We start from the raw sequence: 19,227 nt of genomic DNA, 5'->3' as shown, positions 1-19,227 counted from the left end.
GCTAGGCTTAGCCCGGCAGTTGATCGAGTTGAAATTCGGAGCCAACCACAGCTGCAGAATCACAATCAATTCCCGCAACGGTACTGCATGGCTCTGGCTTCCGGGAATTTTTAGCAAGCCACAGCTGAATCGAAAACAAGCAAAGACAAGCCAAAACAAGCAACAGCCATCTCTTGATTTGGCCCCGCCCCCAGGTCCAACCCCAACCCCACCGCGTCTTATCAGCCAGACTAAAGATACCTAGACGGCCATGATTGGACGGTCCGAGTTTGACTTTGTAAGTGTCCTCGCCCGATCCCGGAACATGCACACCTAATTGCAGGGTTCCGCGGACGCAGGAGAGATAAGGAATCGGTCCTGCATGCTTTGATCAGCCCTTTGCGGGTGAGACTTCTAGCTTACAGCAGGGGGGATTTTTTGGGTCGGCGACTAAGTCGACTGACAATCGCATTTTCGTTTACTTAAAAATTTTGTCCGTATCTAATTTCTACCCATCCAGCACTACTTCTTATCGCCACCATGGTTCGTGCTCATCCCACCTTGTCCGAAAGCATGCACTCCCACGCGGTTTCTCCATCACTCTGGAAGCGAGCGGAGAGATCTTGTTCACCTTAGTGCCTGGGCATGCATGAAAGCCAGTGGTTGTCGACGCTTTTGAGGATTGTTTCCGGGCTGTGGAGCTGATTATCTACCACGTCGAGAAACCGTTGCAAACGTCCAGCGTCAAAGTTGCATTATTGTCTGCACAGATTTGCTGGTCCACTAATTACCTTGCGGCGGGCTAGCCACTCGATTTTGAAGACGAGGAATGGGTTGGACCTCTGGTACATATTTCGGCTGAAAGCCAGATATTTCACAACGGACGACTCGCCTTGTCTCTCCACCTGGAACTCTAAATCTTGAGGTCGACCACATCAGTTGCATCGAGTGAGTGTCAACTCGAACTTCCTCATCATCAGTAAGGGTTTGGCAACTGCAATAGACGCAAACATGTCTACCCACGTACCAGCCGCCCTCGATCAGGGCACAGGTTATGGCATCGTCCTCGGTCTTGGAGCTCTGTTTGCCTTTGGTAAGATTTGCGCCACGCTGCAGGCCCTGGGGTCGATGTTTTACTCATGCTGACATTCACTAGGAATGATCTTTGTGACATTTGTCCTCAAGCGTTACAATGCCGAGCGTCAAACATCCGAGATGTTCAACACGGCCGGCAGGACGGTCAAATCTGGACTTGTCGGGTCGGCAGTTGTGTCTTCGTGGACATGGGCGGCAACACTCCTTCAATCCACTGGTGTCTGCTACCGTTACGGAGTATCGGGGCCGTTTTGGTAAGTACAAACTCCCCACCAGCCTAATTTGGACTTCATCGCCACCATCTGACACCTCGATCTTAGGTATGCGAGCGGCGCCACGGTGCAGATCATCCTCTTCGCGACCCTAGCCATTGAGCTGAAACGTCGCGCACCCAATGCCCATACGTTCCTGGAAGTGATCAAAGCGCGCTTTGGTACAGCCGCCCACATCACCTTTATGGTCTTTGGTCTCGTTACCAACATCCTCGTGTCTCTGATGCTCATCGTTGGCGGCTCAGCCACCGTCAATGCCCTCACTGGAATGCACACGATCGCCGCCATCTACCTTCTCCCAGTTGGCGTTGTGGCGTACACCATGGTTGGAGGCCTGAAGGCGACTATCCTGACTGACTGGGTTCATACCTTCATCCTCCTCGTCATCATCATCATCTTCGCCCTCACGACCTACGCCACCTCGGAAGACCTTGGCTCTCCATCGGCCGTGTACGACCTACTAGTCGAGGCAGCATCTCGCCACCCCGTCGAAGGCAACAAGGATGGCAGCTACCTAACAATGCAGTCCAAAGAGGGCGCCATCTTCTTTGTCATCAACATTGTCGGCAACTTTGGCACCGTCTTTCTCGACAATGGTTACTACAACAAGGCGATTGCCGCGTCGCCCGTCCATGCCCTTCCGGGCTACATCCTCGGTGGCCTTTCCTGGTTTGCCATTCCCTGGCTGACAGCAACCACCATGGGTCTGGCTGCCATCGCGCTCGAGAGCAACCCGCGCTTCCCTACTTTCCCGAACCGCATGTCCGATGACGAAGTCTCGGAAGGACTCGTCCTCCCATACGCGGCCGTGGCGCTGATGGGCAAGGGCGGAGCAGTAGCTACCCTCCTAATCACCTTCATGGCAGTCACATCAGCAACTTCATCCGAGCTCATCGCCGTGTCCTCCATCTTCACCTACGACTTTTACCGGACCTACTTCAACCCTAGCGCGAGCGGGAAGCGCCTGATCTGGATGAGTCACTGCATTGTGGTTGGCTACGCGGCCTTCATCGCCACCTTCTCCGTCGGACTGTGGTACGCCGGAATCAGCATGGGCTACCTGTACGTCATGATGGGCGTCATCATCTCGGCCGCTGTCCTGCCCGCCGCCCTCACCCTGACCTGGTCCGGCCTGAACAAGTGGGCAGCCACCCTGTCGCCCATTTGCGGCCTGGTCGCTGCCCTGGCCGCGTGGCTCGCGACCGCCAAGCGCGAGTGCGGCGTGCTCGACGTCAAGTGCACCGGCTCCAACAACCCGATGCTGGCGGGCAACGTGGTCGCTCTGCTGTCGCCGGTGGTACTAATACCGATTTTCACGGTCATCTTTGGTTTGGTAAGTTGCGACGACTACTGTTGATGCAGCTATGGTCCTATGGAGCTATTTCTAACGCAGGCATGTGCAGGACAAATACGATTGGGTGTCCATGATGAACATCCGCCAAGCAGATGACCACGACATTACGGACGCCGCAGGAGTGGACGTCGAGGTTGCGCCAGCAGAGGAAGCCGAGACCCAGGCCAATTTCGAGGAGGAGCAGCGTAAGCTCGTGCGCGCCGGCAAGATCAGCAAGACGATGACAGTCTTGATGACGTAAGTTTCTCTATGTTCATCTCGTATACTTTGGCTGTGGATAAAAGGAGCATCGGCTAATCCTTGCTTCCTAGTGTTGCATTCCTCGTCCTGTGGCCCATGCCAATGTACGGCACAGGCTACATATTCTCGAAGCCTTTCTTTACCGGCTGGGTAAGACAAACACCCTCAGTTCCCTGCACCTGCAACGAGAGAAATAGATCGTGGATGCTAACAAGATGTTTGACAACAGGTCACCATCGGCATCATCTGGATCTTCTGCTCCCTCGGCGCGGTTGGATTGTTCCCCATATACGAGGGCAGGAAGACGCTGGTCAACACCTTCAAGTTCATGATTTCGGATCTCGGCGGAAAGCCACGACTCAAGAGACTCGACGCTCAGCAAGTCGGCTCGCCCAGCGGTGGATCCACCCCGGCCGAGAAGGCTCAGGATTCCAAGGATGGAGCTGTGCAGGTTACTCCCGCGTAGTCTGTTTTGCTTTTTCGCAAGCGTCTTGAAGCACAAGGGTGTGTTTTTGTAGTGTTGGAAAAATACCCAAATAACGGGACTTTTTTTTCAAGTCCATCTTTTATGATACCACTTTATTTTAGCCATCTTATCTCGGGACAATTTATTTAGCCTCTACGGTCTACTAAATAAACTCCAAAGTGAACCTTCTATAGTGGGTTTCGTTTGACAGTACAAAGCGCCTACCAAAGTGAAAATCAAGTCATAAAGGCTTACAGGGGTGACGATCAGGGTAATTACGTGCTTTCGCGTGTACGCAAAAATCTTTCATTGCAAAAAATAAAAAAAAGGGGGGGGGGATGAAGCTATTTACAATTAGTTTTCGGCCACAATAATGCGATTTGCAACCTCCTCCCTGCTTGGCACATTTTCCTCCTTGCTTGACACATTTTTCTCCTTTTTATGTGCTATTGACAAATGGGCATTGTAAACGATTTTCATTGTGGTCATTGGGAAATTTCAATACGGTTTTTTAATTTGAGTCATGCACGAGAGAGTACGTGATTATCCTGACCGTTACCCCTGTGAACCTTTGTGACTTGATTTTCACTTTGGTAGGCGCTTTATACTGACAAGGGAAACGCACTGTCAAATGCCCACTTTGGGGTTTATTTAGTAGACCGTGGAGGCTAAATAAATTGTCCCCTTATCTATAGGCTTACCTGCCGTTTATACCCGGGAGCCTAATCATCCACATTCATCGATGCCACACTAACCAGGCTTGGCGGGAATTGTTTTGGACAGCTAGCAGCTAGTCAGCAATATCAAAGTGTAAAAAGCTGGTCGCTGGAAACTGCTCACGGCACTCTAGTGAGAGTGACACGGCCTCGAAATCCTGGAAGTGTACCTACCAATAGAGTGCGACGCTTCGAGAGACGGTATCAAGGTCGGGCTCATATTACGCAACTTCATGGCTGCGCCTGGCTCTTCAAGGGCTCTGCCGAGGGATATGAAGGGCGGATGCGGCTGAAGCCCCCGGCATTGTCGTTCGGTTTAGGAAGCAAAAAGACTTGGTGACCGGTTGATTGGATCTGAATGGATCCTAAGTTGAAAGAGAGAAAAAAGAAAAAAAAAGAATGACTGCTGATTATTGAAGGAAACATCTCAAATGTGCTTCATTAGGTATTTAGCAATTACCTGGCTTCTCGCAGATTCTGTTGTCTACACTCAACAAAGCTGTTTCTATGGCTACCCAGGATCAAAGCAGTCCTGTGTAGTAGTAGTAGTATTAGTTAACGCCGGGCTCGGCCCGGCTTGTTAGCCGGCCGTTAGCAACCTCCCGAGGGGTATCTCGGCGCGCGTTCTATCTTCTTTATTTACACAGGGGGAAAACAAGGAGGGCAGAGGCGGATCGTGCCTGACCGGGTTCGGGCCCGGTCCTGCTTAGGGGGTTAGTTCACTGACGCGACCCCGTGCCTAAGGTGCACGGAGGGTTCGTCTGACGGCTTGTGCCGTGAAGTGTGGGTGAAAAGGCAGTAAGTCTATTCCTCGTCAGAGTTCGAGTCGTTTACGATCGGTGTCCCTAGGCGTAAAGTGCGTTCGTGGCGCGCGGGGCGCTGGCGGGCCGCTCTGGGGCGGGCGCTGAAGTAGTTGGTGGCTATCGAAAACGCCTCAAAGCTTTTCGGTTGCCCGAAGCTTGTCTGGAAGAATTTCCAGCGTTGGGCGCGATTTGGCGGCCCGGCCGGCCGGTCGTTATTAGGCCACGGCCAGTTTCTCCACACCGCCCGCGAATAGCGGCAGTGCACCGGGTGCTCAGGGGAGGTCCGCTTCCAGCACCAGGCACACGAGGTGTTTGCATCCTGGTGGTTGAAACGGTCATGGTAGGCCTTGAAATCGCCGTGGCCGGTCCTCATGGCCAAATAATGGCCCAGTAGGGGTCTTGGCAAACGCAGTTCCTCGGGCTCCTTTCTCGGTGTGTATTGGAATTTCCATTCCCTATATGCGGGGGACCGTTCACAGAGTTCTTTACGCCACCAGTCCTTCTCTATATTCGAAAGAATGGCTCTGAGGACCGTGCCGGCACCGCTATACGTGGTTTGCTGAGCCCTCGGGTCTGGGTCCGGCGGTCCGGCGGAGCCGGCCTTGGCCAGCTCGTCAGCCCGGTCGTTTCCCGGGATTCCCTGGTGCCCAGGGCACCAACGGACCCGAACCTCGGTACCTTGTTTTCGGAGTAGATCGTCAAGGTCATGGAACTCCAGAAAGGCCCATTGGGACGAACGCGGCGCGTCGCCTCTAAGACCCCAAATAACCGAGGTGCTGTCCACACAAATCCAGATCCGGGCGCCTGGCTGGGCCTTGGCTGCCGCCTGTAGCCCTTTTAGGGCGCCAATCGCCTCGGCGTCGAAAACGTGGCTTTCCGGCGTAATAGATGACGGTGGAGTCATAGTACGAAAGCGTCTCCTCTTTGAGACCTGCTGATGAATCTATCTCGTATTAAACATTTCTCGACCCCTATTATATTTCTGTGACGGATGCGTGCCTTTTGCACGGACCCCGGATGATATTTAATATCGGGAGTAACACGTAATATATACTATATTTTTACGGAGCGGAAGGTTTAGACCTTTTTCAGTTTCTCGTCCTCAACGTTAATAATAACTTCGTTAAACACCTAAAGGCTTTGTAATTACTAATTTGTTCAATAAGGATTATATCCGCCATTTTATTACAATTTGGGTTTCTTCTTCAAACTGATCATCGCTCTTGGAAGCGGTAGCTAGCAGTGTGATAGCAAATCTAACCTTTAAAGATGTGGCTGGCCTGTTGTCTTGAGGAACCATGTCGACTTGGCTCGCTCTCCCCAACAGTTACTATGTGCTCTGTATTTGCGCAACAAAACCAGAAACACACAAACTAAGTATTTGAGGTTGTACGAACCATGTACATTATGAATGACTGATTATTACAAAGCCGGGGGCAGCAAGAGCGAGCGATGTACATCCGAGATAGCACAATGTAAGGGATGTATATTTGATAGGTCATTTATCGATTTGGGAAATGTTTCGTGGCCTCCTGCATGCTTGACGATGTACCTGTCATCTGCCAATACAGGCTGATAATATAAATACCTAGGTACCTCCCTCCCTGTAGATAACGTCCAATTAAGGCGCAGGCGGCCCAACTTGCCGGGGAAACTGCCGCCTATTTCGAATTGGTCAAGTGTGATCATGTGACGAACCCGTAGGTGTCCTTGTGTCTGCGTCACGTCCTACCAAATCCATCGATCATCGTTGACTGATCAATTCCACAAGCATTCTCAAAATGCTGCCAGTGCGACGTTTTAGGGCCACTCGATTTTTCCCCATTCGTTTGGCAATTCCTTGTTCAACTAGCCGTCGCGTTACATGCGCTAACCTTCGTGTCTCGGTTTCGCCCATCGGGTTCCCCCCGACGATGGCCTCGTCCAATTCAGCGTCCTCGAGGCGATGCTCTCCCTCCAACGACATGATGAGAAATTGTTTGAAGCCACTGAAATTTCCACAAACAGGGCTTAAATTGCCGAATGTAGTAGAGCATAGCTAATTCTCATTACAAAGTAAGCTATTTACATAGTTTAATTCCTTTCAAGACGAACGTTGCAATCTTTGTCCAGGTGTACAGTAGCAACTGTCTGACCCTCAACAATTATTTCAAAAGAACTGTTACGTGGCTTATTCGTCCAATGATATCTCTGGTTGTTAATCATAATATCCACTGGGCAACCGTCCTCGGCCGCAACACCGAGGGTTTGAATGGCGATAAGGCCAAAAGCAAAAAAGGCAGTTTGAAAATGCATTGTGATGGCGATTGTGTCCTATAATGTTACGACCAGACAGTTGGGCCGGTACCAGGGAGGCCAGGTGGGGTCACACCCCTCCTGACGACACTCGCCCAAAAAAGTCACCGACCGGCAGAACATGGATTACGTAAGGACAAAGCCACGTAACAGCACGTGACTGCCAAGACAGTTGATCTCAAACGGACAAGGGATGATCTCAAAGATCACAACCTGATCTCCAGAGACCCTGGGGAGTCTTTAAGATCAGAGACCTTTCAGGAGAGATCACATTCGGAACATAGTCTATATAAGGCACGCTCATTACCATGTAGATAGATTCGATTCTAGGATTGCTTAGCAGCAATCAAACTCTAGTTAACCTCAATACTTACTTGAGAACGATCATAACTTCACCCCCAGTCATTGAGAACCCCAGTTACCCAGTCAGACGCTCAGTTGCTTCAACCCACTGTACTTTACCCTAAGAACAGGTTACCCCGATACCTTGATCGTAACATATAAATGTCTTAGCGATTAAACGATAGTAAATCAAGCGGTAAAACTATTACCTTGGAAATATAAGCTATAGAAACTGTTTTGTAAGTGAGGAAGAGAACTTTTTGTTGGACTTTCTAGTCAGGAGACAGATATTGGACTGGCTGAAATGGCTTGATGTGTTCTTGAAAAGTGAACATCAAAATAACATTATGTTTCCATTGCACCTTTTATATATTTACTTCAACTTATAGTTTTTATGACAAGTATATACTTGTTTTACTCTATAACTGCTATATATAGTCTATTTCATTATGCAATCAGTTGTACTGCTTTCGTCTTTTTCATGCTGGGTATTATTAGTAAAAGTATAATGTAAACGAAGATTAACTCTCAAAAACATGCAGCAATGTAAGTCTAGGCCCAGGGTCTTATAAACTAGTCCAAATAATTCCTAGTTGCAAATATGAGAATTTATGTAATATATAAATACACTGCCAAAATAATAATTTAAACGAGAGCTTGAAGTTTTATATTTTACTACTATAATGATTACTTATTTGCTGTCAATGGCATGAATAACGAAGTACTGAATTAATATATTTTAATACGTCTTCGAGGCTCAGACCCGCGGCTTAGTAAATTTGGGTTAGAACCCTGTCGCGGGCTATTTTGAGAAAAAGTCATGCCTTTTCGTTGAAAGAAATTCGCTCTCATCGTCGCCTGTACTTTTCGAGCAGGGGTTGAATTCCGCCGCAGGGCCAGCCCACTCTCTACCCTGAAGAATTCAAGGACAAAGTCCACAGCAGGTATCCAAACACTCAAGCTGAGAGTTGGCGGGTCGAACATATTCCAAGCTTTTTGGGTGGCATGTTGCGAGTGTAAAGATTTGGCTTTAAATCTGGGAAAGTAAGCCAAATTAACGCATGAAAAAAAACAGGCATACTGGAACCAAATCGTATTCCAAGTGCTTAAAAGCTCCCAGGGTATAATGCCATAGACAAACGTCGGCTAGGCGCCACTCTTCCACTCCTGGCAGTTTAAGGCAAACTCGTTCTCGTATGCCGTTAGACTGGCCAGGTAATCCTTCTTTTCAAAATGCATAAACTTAAAGTCTACTATGTGCTCGGCCATAGGTGTATCGACCTATGTTACTTTTAATTGGAGCAAGAATTCACTGGGAGTTAATTTCTTTTTTTTTTTCTTTTTGCAAGAAGCTTCTGCCAACGAAGCAGTCCTTCCAGCAGTCCAGAAGATCCTTCAGAGGACATGAGTCCAAACTCTACCCAGAAATGGTCAACTCGCAGTCTTCTGAGCTGTTCTGCGGTTCATCCACCGGGATTTGTCTGTTCAAGAAACTTGACCTAGAGTAGCATGCCCTTTGACCGTTCAACTACCTGCGTTGCTATCTTGTGCCGCATCACAGCTTTTAAATTACAGAGCTTGGAGCTGATGATCTACTCGGAGAACGGTCTGGTGTTTTTGTCCGTATTTTTGGTTGAAACTTGATATTTTCAGCTTAAGCAAATCAGGCTCATGAACGGGATGGGGTTGCACCCCAGGAATCTCCTAATATTTAATATACCTCTACCAAGCCCCAAGACATGAGATTCCGTAGGAGAAGCTCCCGGGGTATACTGTCACCATACTGAGCTATACTGACGATGGTTACGTACTTATCGAACCCGTAAATTACAAAAGCGCAACCCGGTACACCAGAGCCAACGGTGACAAACAGCTCCCACAGTCCCAGAGTGACAATACGCGAGACTGATTGCGCGGTTCCAGCATGCCGTTAGAAATAAACCTGTGAAAGCCTTTTTCTTGTCGAACATTTGTGAAATCCATGACTTAATAATTTGATAGGGAATCCGGGTTAGCTGCTTATTAGTAACACAAAAGAAGAAGGATGACGGTGGTGGAATCGTCTCTAAAAAATGCTTCATAATCTGGGCTGACATGGACGTTTTTTTAGATCCCGCAGGGCCATGGATCCACGGCAGTTATGGAGTGGAGTCCTCGATTGGCACCCATGTTTAGAACTGTTCCAAACAGCAGTTGAATATACTGCTTCAGCTTGTTTTCTAATGGTTGCGAGTGTATTCGTCCAGATTGGCGTTAGTGAGCCGATTTTAAAGGAGCTGGACAGGTTCAAAGACCACCTTTTCATCCTGTTTTCCTGCTCTATGCCCCAAAGGCCAAAACCAGCAGATACAAATTAGCCAAACCTTTGGCATTGGAATGTACAGATATCAAAGCACTGAAAACCTTATTGGTAGATGTCACTCCACTGTTACGATCAAGGTATCGGGGTAACCTGTTCTTAGGGTAAAGTACAGTGGGTTAAAGCAACTGAGCGTCTAATTGGGTAACTGGGGTTTTCAATAACTGGGGGTGAAATTATAATCGTTCTCAAATAAATATTAAGGTTAACTAAAATTTGATTGCTGCTAAATAATCCTAAAATCGAATCTATTTATATGGTAATAAACGTGTTTTATATAAATTATATTCCGAATATAATTTTTTTTAATTTGTCACAAATTGCAAAAATTATTTCCTTTAATTTGTTATAATCCCTTAATAATCATTGAAATTACTTTTTTAACAATTACGTAAAATTACGTAATTCTTTTTTATATAATCCTTTTTTTGCCGGTCGGTGATTTTTTTGGGCGGGTATCGTTAAAAGGGGTATAACCCCACCTGGCCTCCCTGGTACCGGCCCAATTATCTGGTCGTAATATTAAATTTCCTTTTTTTTGGCCAAATCCCTTTGGCCTTTAAATAATCCGTATTTTTTTAATCCCTGTTCTGGTTTTCCTTCCTTTCTGGCTAATTTTTTTGCGCCATATTTAATTATATAACCAAACCAAAATCTGGTCGTTCGTCGACAGAACGTCGCCACGCCTTTTTTTTTTTTATTGTCGACGGATATTGTTAAAATACCTTTTTGCAATCCCTACCGTACCAAAAACGCAACGTTTTATTAGATATTTTTTCAGGATTTTGTTCGTTATATGGAATATATTCGTTCCAATCGTTTTGGGTATAACGTATTGGGTTTATCCGCTGTTCAAATCCGTTATATTGGTCGTTAATATTCGAAATTAAATGCGGAAATCGAAACGTTTAAAAAACAAATTTATATACAGCAGGCGAAATTGTTTCGTTTGCGAAAATAAAAGAAATTATGGTTTAAAAAAATAATGCGAATTATATTTCGCGGAATTAATAATTTGGAGGAATTGGATTGGGTGGAACGTAAAAAGGCGGAATAGGAAAAACGTCGATAATTAGCCGAAATTTTGCCTAAAATATTTTTGGAATTGCTTTTTCCGGATTCCAATTTTGTTTGGGATTCGATTTTCCCGATAGTGTTACGATCAAGGTATCGGGTAACCTGTTCTTAGGGTAAAGTACAGTGGGTTGAAGCAACTGAGCGTCTGGCTGGGTAACTGGGGTTCTCAATGATTGGGGGTGAAGTTATGATCGTTCTCAAGTAAGTATTGAGGTTAACTAGAGTTTGATTGCTGCTAAGCAATCCTAGAATCGAATCTATCTACATGGTAATGAGCGTGCCTTATATAGACTATGTTCCGAATGTGATCTCTCTTGATCTGTTTGATCTGTGATTCTCAACTGAGATTCTACAGATCATAGAGATCCATTCCCTTGGCCGTCACGTGAGGTCACGTGAGATCTCGTGGCCTTGTCCTTAGGTAATCGTTGTTCTGCCGGTCGGTATCTCTTTTGGGCGAGTGTCGTCAGGAGGGGTGTGACCCCACCTGGCCTCTCTGGTACCGGCCCAACTGTCTGGTCGTAACAGATAGGTCCTTTAAATCTTTCGTTATTAAATAAAATAAATATTTTTACGCAATATTCCGTTGGTACGTCGTTTTTTTGGTATTTTTGTTTTATATTATATGTTAATCGTTTTTTTATAAATTCGTTTGGTAATATAATTTCGAATCCTGGTCGGCTTTTAATTTTTGGGAATAGTAAATAGTATTTTCTTAGGTCGTCCTTTTTTTTGGTTAATTTGTTTGCAAATCCAATTTTTAATAATATTGGCGGAACGGTTCCTGGTAATTTTGGAAATAATTAAAAAGTTCCCAAATATTTTTTTTATACCTATAATTTTCCTATTTAATAAAATATTTTGTTTTACCGTGGTTTCGTTTGTGGTCGAATATTTGTTTAACGTCGTAGGTTTGTTTTGCGTCGATTTCGATCGTTTTTTATATATTGGTGCCGTATAATATTAATTCCAGTAATAATACGTAAAATATGGGGTAAATTTTTATAATATCTGGTAATAATAATTTATAATTGGTGTCGCTAATTTTTTTATTAATTTTAAAAGGTCCAAATTTCTTAAAATCGAATTTGCTGTTAAATTGTTATATTTTAATATTGCGTCGAATAAAGTAAACGTTATTTCCCTTTTTAAAAGATGGTCCTTTTATCCGATATTAATTGGTGTATTTTATTATTTTTTCTCGTACGAATTTTAATTTCTGCTGGAATTTTTGGTATAATTTTCGTAATTCGCTCGTTTATTTATCGGCCCGTGGTACCGTGGTCGTAATTTTTGGTTTTCCGTATATTATAGGGTTAAATTTATAATTGGTATAAAACTGGGTTGTTTTGGTATTTTCGTTTTTTAAATTATTATAGGCGAATTGTGCTGTAAATAATAATTGTACCCAATTATTTTATTTGTGGTTTATATAACATTTTAAATATTATTCCAATATTTGGTTGGTGTCACAGACCTGAAGGACAGCCACTGGGCTGTCGCTTAGTCATGACCCCTGTCACGTGAAGGCGCGAGGGCCGAGCGCCTCGCGCGCGTATATCTACGCGAAATCTCTGCAGTCTCCGATATGTAGCTCCTCGAGCTACGTCTTCGTCAACAACCACCTGCTACCCTGTACCTGGAAGACTAGATAGCCAATATACTCTGTCCTGTTACCTGATCGCCCGCACCTACCTGTCCGCCCTGCCTGCCCGTGACATTACGTAGCTCCTTCATTAGGTGCCCGCGATGCCTGCGTCACTGCAACCCCCGATCTTAACCGATTCGACCGAGGAACTGATCGAACACCTACAAGGACACCCTGAACAATGGGTGTCTTACATCTCCGATTCCTACCAAAAGCTGCAACTATTGCACGATAGCAACGTCCGCCTGAACTCCTGCCTAGAAATGCAGGAAGCCGAGACCCAACGCGCCCGCGCCGAAACGGACCGTGTCCGCGACAAGGCGCAGGCCGACATTCTGGCCATGGCCATGGAAAAGGCCTCCGCCATAACCTCCCGGGATGCCGCTTTCGCCGAATTAGAGAAAACACGGTCCGAACTGAAGGAAGTTCGGACCGTAACGCTACCCACGGTACATATAACCACCCCCGCCCCAACTACCAACACGCCTGTTGAACCCCTTATGGTTACTCCTATGGGAACAACTCCGCCGCCTGCTTCCGAACATCCCGCCTCCGCCCGCCTTTCTGAACGACTTCCAGACCCCGATAAATTTACGGGCGCCCGCTCCGACCTCCGCCGCTTCGCCACCCAAATCCGGGGGAAGATGACCTCAAACAAAGACCGCTTCCCCAACCCCGAATCACGCCTGATTTATATAGCCGGTCGACTGTCCGGTAAAGCGTACAACCTGATCCTGCCCAAAATGGTCGGAGGCACACCCCAATTCGGAGATTATACGGATCTCCTCCAATACCTAGAGGAGGCATTCGGGGACCCCGACCACGTCCAAAACGCACAAAACAAACTATATGCCCTGAAGCAGCGGAACGTAGATTTCGCCGAGTATCTGTCGGAGTTCCAACGCCTGTCTTTGGAAGGAGAAATGCCGGAGGATGCCCTCCCCCCTCTTTTATTCCAGGGAATATCGGAAGAGCTCCAGGACATGCTCCTCCACAACCCCGCCCCATCTCGCCAATACCACGAATTCACCCGACACCTGCAAAGTTTGGATAACCGCTACCGCCAGCACCAGCAGTATAAAAATAGACAGACACGTACCCCTCGGGCCGCAGCGCCCCCCGCGCGCGCGGCTCCCCGAACCCAACCCGACATACCGCGGGCCGCCCCCAAGCCAAACGCGGAGCTCCCGCTTAACGACCCTATGGACCTGAGCAGCCAACGCCGCCACAACCGCAAGGAAAACATGCTATGTTACCGTTGTGGATCCCAAGAACATTTCGTTGCCAAATGCCCGGAACCGGATACCCGCCGCACGCGGCTGCACCAGGCCGGAATCGAACGATCCAGGTCCAGGTCCAGGTCCCCGCGCCAAATACAAACCAAACTCCCTAAAAACCCCCGCCGCGGCTCGGACGCCAGCCGCTCCAGCAGCCGAAGTTCGAAAAACGGAGCCCGCCTGGGATAAGTCGCCCCCAGGCCGCCAAGGCCGCGCATAGACCGCCGGCGATCCGCATCTCTGCCGCCGCCGTTCACGGGTTCCCCGTTGAAGAGGAATATAACCAACGATCCGACCTGATGATCCTGCCTGCCGAACTGACAGTGGGGGGCCAAAACCTCCCAACCTATGCCCTCACCGATTGCGGTGCGGAAGGAAAATGCTTCCTCGACCAAGGATGGGCCGAAGAACGCCAACTACAAATGTATCCGCTGCGAAACCCATTCGACATCGAAGTATTCGACGGAAGGACCGCCGAAAGTGGGAAGTGCACCCATTATGTCCGAGGACAATTGAGAATCAAGGACCACATCCAGAAAAACGCGCTGTTCTTCGTCACACAGCTAGCCCACTACCCCATTGTGCTAGGAATGCCTTGGCTAAAGCAGCACGATCCAACGATTGGATTCGCGTCACACGTTATTACGTTTGACAGCGATTATTGCCGCCGACACTGCAATATGCCCGACAAACCGGAGAAGGTTAAAGCTTTACACGCCGTACCAAAAAAAAGCCGCCCCCAGTACCAGGCTGACCGACCGCCGTCCCTCCGCGAAATGGATATCGCCCCTATCTCCCTGCAAGCCGCGAGCATGTACGCCCGCCGCCGATCCTGCCGACTGTACGCCGTAACCTTGAAACAGATTGATGAGGTCCTAGCCGCCGACCCCCAAAATAGGAACGGGCCGACCCTGCCCGAAACAATCCGGGAATTCGCGGACGTATTTTCCCCGCAAGAAGCCGAGAAGCTGCCCCCACACCGACCGTCCGACCACCATATCCCGCTTATAGAAGGAAAAACGCCGCCGTTCGGCCCCCTGTACGCCATGTCCCGCGAAGAGCTGATAGCCCTTAAGGAATGGCTGACCGCAGAGTTGAAAAAAGGGTTTATCAGACCCAGTTCGTCATCCGTCGCCTCGCCCGTTTTGTTCGTGAAGAAGCAGGGAGGAGGGTTGAGGTTTTGCGTGGATTACCGCGCGCTGAATAACATTACCGTAAAAGACCGTTACCCGCTGCCGCTAGTCCGAGAGACCCTGAACAACCTGGCCGGCATGAAATTCTTCTCGAAAATCGATATCGTTTCCGCTTTTAACAATATTCGGATTAAAAAGGGGGAAGAATACCTGACGGCATTCCGCACGAGATTCGGCTTATACGAAAGCCTAGTTATGCCCTTCGGGCTGACGGGGGCCCCCGCGACGTTCCAGAGATATATAAACGACTCCTTGCGCGAATATTTAGACGTATTTTGTACAGCCTACCTGGACGACATCCTGATTTACAGCCGCACCCGAACCGAACACGAAGAACATTTGAAGCTCGTATTGGAAGCCCTGAGGAAAGCCGGGCTGTATGCCAACGCCGCGAAATGCGAATTCTTCGTGAAAGAAACCAAGTTCCTGGGCCTACTGGTCGGCGTCGAAGGCGTGAAAATGGACCCTGAGAAAATCACCGCTATCCTGAACTGGCAAACACCCAAAAAGCTTACTGACGTGCAAGCATTTTTGGGGTTTGGCAACTTTTACCGGCGCTTTATCCGAGACTTCTCAAAGATTGTGGCCCCTTTGACGAAATTGACCAAGAAGGACGTCGCATTCGAATGGAATAGTGCCTGCGAAGCCGCCTTCCGACTATTGAAGAGAAAGTTCACCGAAGCCCCCGTATTGGCGCACTTCGATTGGGAAAAGGATGTGATCCTGGAGACCGACGCTTCCGATTATGTTTCTGCGGGAATATTGTCACAATACGGCGACGACGGAATACTCCGCCCCGTCGCGTTCTTTTCGAAAAAACACACAGCTACCGAATGCAATTACGAGATTTACGACAAAGAATTGCTAGCCATTATCCGCTGTTTTGAAGAATGGCGCCCGGAACTCGAAGGGACGTCGTCCCCGGTCCAAGTAATTACGGACCACCGCAACCTGGAATATTTCACGACGACGAAAATGCTCAACCGCCGACAAGCCCGATGGGCCGAATTCCTGTCAAGATTTAATTTCCGTATCACCTACCGACCCGGGAAACAAGGAGCGAAGCCCGACGCACTAACCAGGAGGTCAGAGGATATGCCTGAGGAGGGGGATGAACGACTTAAGCACCAAACACAAGTCGTACTGAAAGAACACAATTTACCTGCCCGCCCCACCCGGTTACAACCCATAATCCGCCAAAACAAACCCCTATTACCAAGATACCTGATAGAGCTACTAGACGCCGGATACGAATCCGACCCGATAACGCAATCTGCCCTAGAAGCGTTGAGGACAGGCGCCGACCGCCACCCCAAGCTGCAATTGGCCGAATGCGAAGAACGATCCGGCTATTTGTATTACCGCAATAGACTGTACGTACCCGATTCGAATAATCTGAAAGCCGAGATCCTGCGCCGCTGCCACGACTCCCCCGTCGCCGGTCACCCCGGCAAAGCAAAAACCTACGACCTGCTGTCCCGAGAATATTACTGGCCCGGAATGCTACATTACGTATCATTATGGGTAAAGAAATGCCAGACCTGCCGCCGAATCAACCCGTCCCGCGAAGGCCACCAGGGCCTCCTGCGACCCCTGCCCACTCCTGAACGCTCATGGCAACACCTGTCGATGGATTTTATCACACATTTGCCGCAAAGCAACGGCCACGACGCCATCCTAGTGGTCGTAGACCGCCTGACTAAAATGAGACACTTCGTCCCTTGTAAAGGGACCTGCAATGCCGAGGACACCGCCAACCTGTACCTACACCACGTATGGAAACTACACGGGTTGCCCCTGACGATAGTTTCGGATAGAGGCACCCAATTCGTGTCGAAGTTTTGGAAACACCTGACAACCCGTTTGAAAATCGACAGCCTGCTATCCACTGCTCACCACCCCGAGACTGACGGACAGACCGAGCGTTTTAACGCGTCCCTGGAACAATATTTGAGAGCTTATGTGGCCTACCTGCAAGATGATTGGGAAAGTTGGCTTCCCCTCGCCGAATTCACAGCCAACTCCCACAAGTCCGAGACCACCGGAACCTCCCCGTTTTACGCGACTTACGGATTCCATCCCCGCATGGGATTCGAGCCGGTACCCCTGAACCAGCCTTTGCCCGCCCAGCGGGATGCCGAAAAGCTAGCCGCCCGAATGGAAGCCATTCTGGAACAAGCCCGCGCCGAAATAACCGCCGCCCAAGCCCGTTACGAAGAACAGGCGAACCGACACCGTACCCCGGCCCGCCGGTTTACCGTCGGCCAATATGTATGGTTAGACGCACGGAACATCCAGACCGCCCGCCCGCAGAAGAAACTGGATTGGAAGAACTTGGGACCCTTCCGAATTTCTGAAGTGATTAGCCCGTACGCCTACCGTTTGGACCTGCCGTCGTCTATGAGAGTACACCCTGTTTTCAATATAAACCGACTAAAACCTGCTGACGTTGAGCCCCTGCCGGGCCAACAACCTGCACCGCCACCCCATTTGGAAGTGGAAGGTGAGAGAGAATACGAAGTCGAAGAGATCCTCGACTCCTTTTGGGAAACCCGCGGCCGAGGAGGCCGCCGGCTGAAATATATCGTCCGTTGGGCTGGATATAGCGAACCCACGACTGAACCTGCCGATTACCTGGAAAACGCTGCTCAATTGGTAAAGAATTTCCACCGTCGATACCCCCATAAGCCCGGGCCCCGGCCGTGACGGAGCTCGGCCTGGAAGGGGGGAATACTGTCACAGACCTGAAGGACAGCCACTGGGCTGTCGCTTAGTCATGACCCCTGTCACGTGAAGGCGCGAGGGCCGAGCGCCTCGCGCGCGTATATCTACGCGAAATCTCTGCAGTCTCCGATATGTAGCTCCTCGAGCTACGTCTTCGTCAACAACCACCTGCTACCCTGTACCTGGAAGACTAGATAGCCAATATACTCTGTCCTGTTACCTGATCGCCCGCACCTACCTGTCCGCCCTGCCTGCCCGTGACAGTTGGTTTGTTTTATTTATCCGTCCGTCTGTGGGTGGAATATTGTGGATAATTTGTAATTTGTTCCTAATTATTCCATTAGGGATTTCCAGAGTTTTAATATAAAAAACTTGTTTTTATTTGTAATAATATTTTCTGGAAGTCCGTAATTGCTAACAATTATTCGTAAAAATATATAGGCGATTTTTTCGGCGTTATTATTTTTTTTATATAGTAGGAAATAGGCGTATTTGGTAAACTTGTCCATTATAACCAATATATTATCGTATTTGGTTTTCGTAAATAATTCTTTTAAAAATAATAATTTAACGATAAAATCCATTATAATGGTCTGCTATACCTTACTGGGGGCTGGTAAAAGTTGTAAAAATCCGTAAAGTTTATATTTTGCGGATTTGCTTTTGGTACAAAATTCGCAATTTTTAATAATTTTTCGTACTTTTTATCGTATTCCTTTAAAATTGTAATATTGTTAATAACAATGGTGCTAACAGGGGATATAGGGGTAAACCCTAGGTGCGGCGTGGTAAATAACCAGTGCTAAAAGCGCTGAATAATAGGTAGAAATGCACTATAATTTTGGTACTGATAAATAATTGGTTGGGGGAGATTTTGCTTTATTTCCCTTACATACTCTCCGACATCGAAGTGGGGGTCCGCACGCCAGAAAAGGTTCCGGTGCCGCGAATGAATTTCCGAAAAACTAATTTGTATGGGTTTTTGAAAAAACACCCTCATTTGCATACAAACCATCTCTGGGTTTGCATTTAAACGTTGACTTGGTGAAATTTTCAACCCGGTACAGGGTAGCTGACTCGCAGGTGCAGGGTGGGTATTAAACCCGGTACAGGGTAGCTAACCCCACTCGCTGACCTTTAAATTGCATTCCTGCATTAACAAAGTAACGGAATTCCACCATTCCCCACTCCACTTCGGCACTAAATAAAATTGGCTATATACAAATAAAAGTGGGCTTATTACATGCAAAATAATGCATATAATTAACAAATATTATTTTAACCGTTTTTATATTTTGGAAATTTCTTGGTGTCCGTGGGTTTTATTTCCGTGGATCTTCCGTATTTCTTTTGGCGTAATTACCGTATTTGTTATTATTAAATTTCG

General features: G+C 48.0%; 1 protein-coding gene across 1 annotated transcript; it reads left to right on the top strand.

Moving 5' to 3' along the window:
* Positions 1-507: 507 nt before the first annotated feature.
* On the top strand, positions 508-3,612 carry MGG_09063 (urea active transporter). The gene is made up of 6 exons (XM_003721235.1): positions 508-1,072; positions 1,136-1,328; positions 1,395-2,679; positions 2,750-2,937; positions 3,012-3,090; positions 3,170-3,612. Exons 1-6 carry the CDS (start codon positions 991-993, stop codon positions 3,404-3,406), a joined length of 2,064 nt encoding a protein of 687 aa, XP_003721283.1. The 5' UTR covers positions 508-990; the 3' UTR covers positions 3,407-3,612.
* The last annotated feature ends 15,615 nt before the right edge of the window (positions 3,613-19,227 follow it).

Source organism: Pyricularia oryzae, chromosome 7 (genome assembly GCF_000002495.2).
Source record: "Pyricularia oryzae 70-15 chromosome 7, whole genome shotgun sequence".
Taxonomy (NCBI): Eukaryota; Fungi; Ascomycota; class Sordariomycetes; order Magnaporthales; family Pyriculariaceae; genus Pyricularia; species Pyricularia oryzae.
The sequence above is the reverse complement of the archived record's forward strand: the minus strand, read 5'-3'. Positions and strand labels throughout refer to the sequence as shown.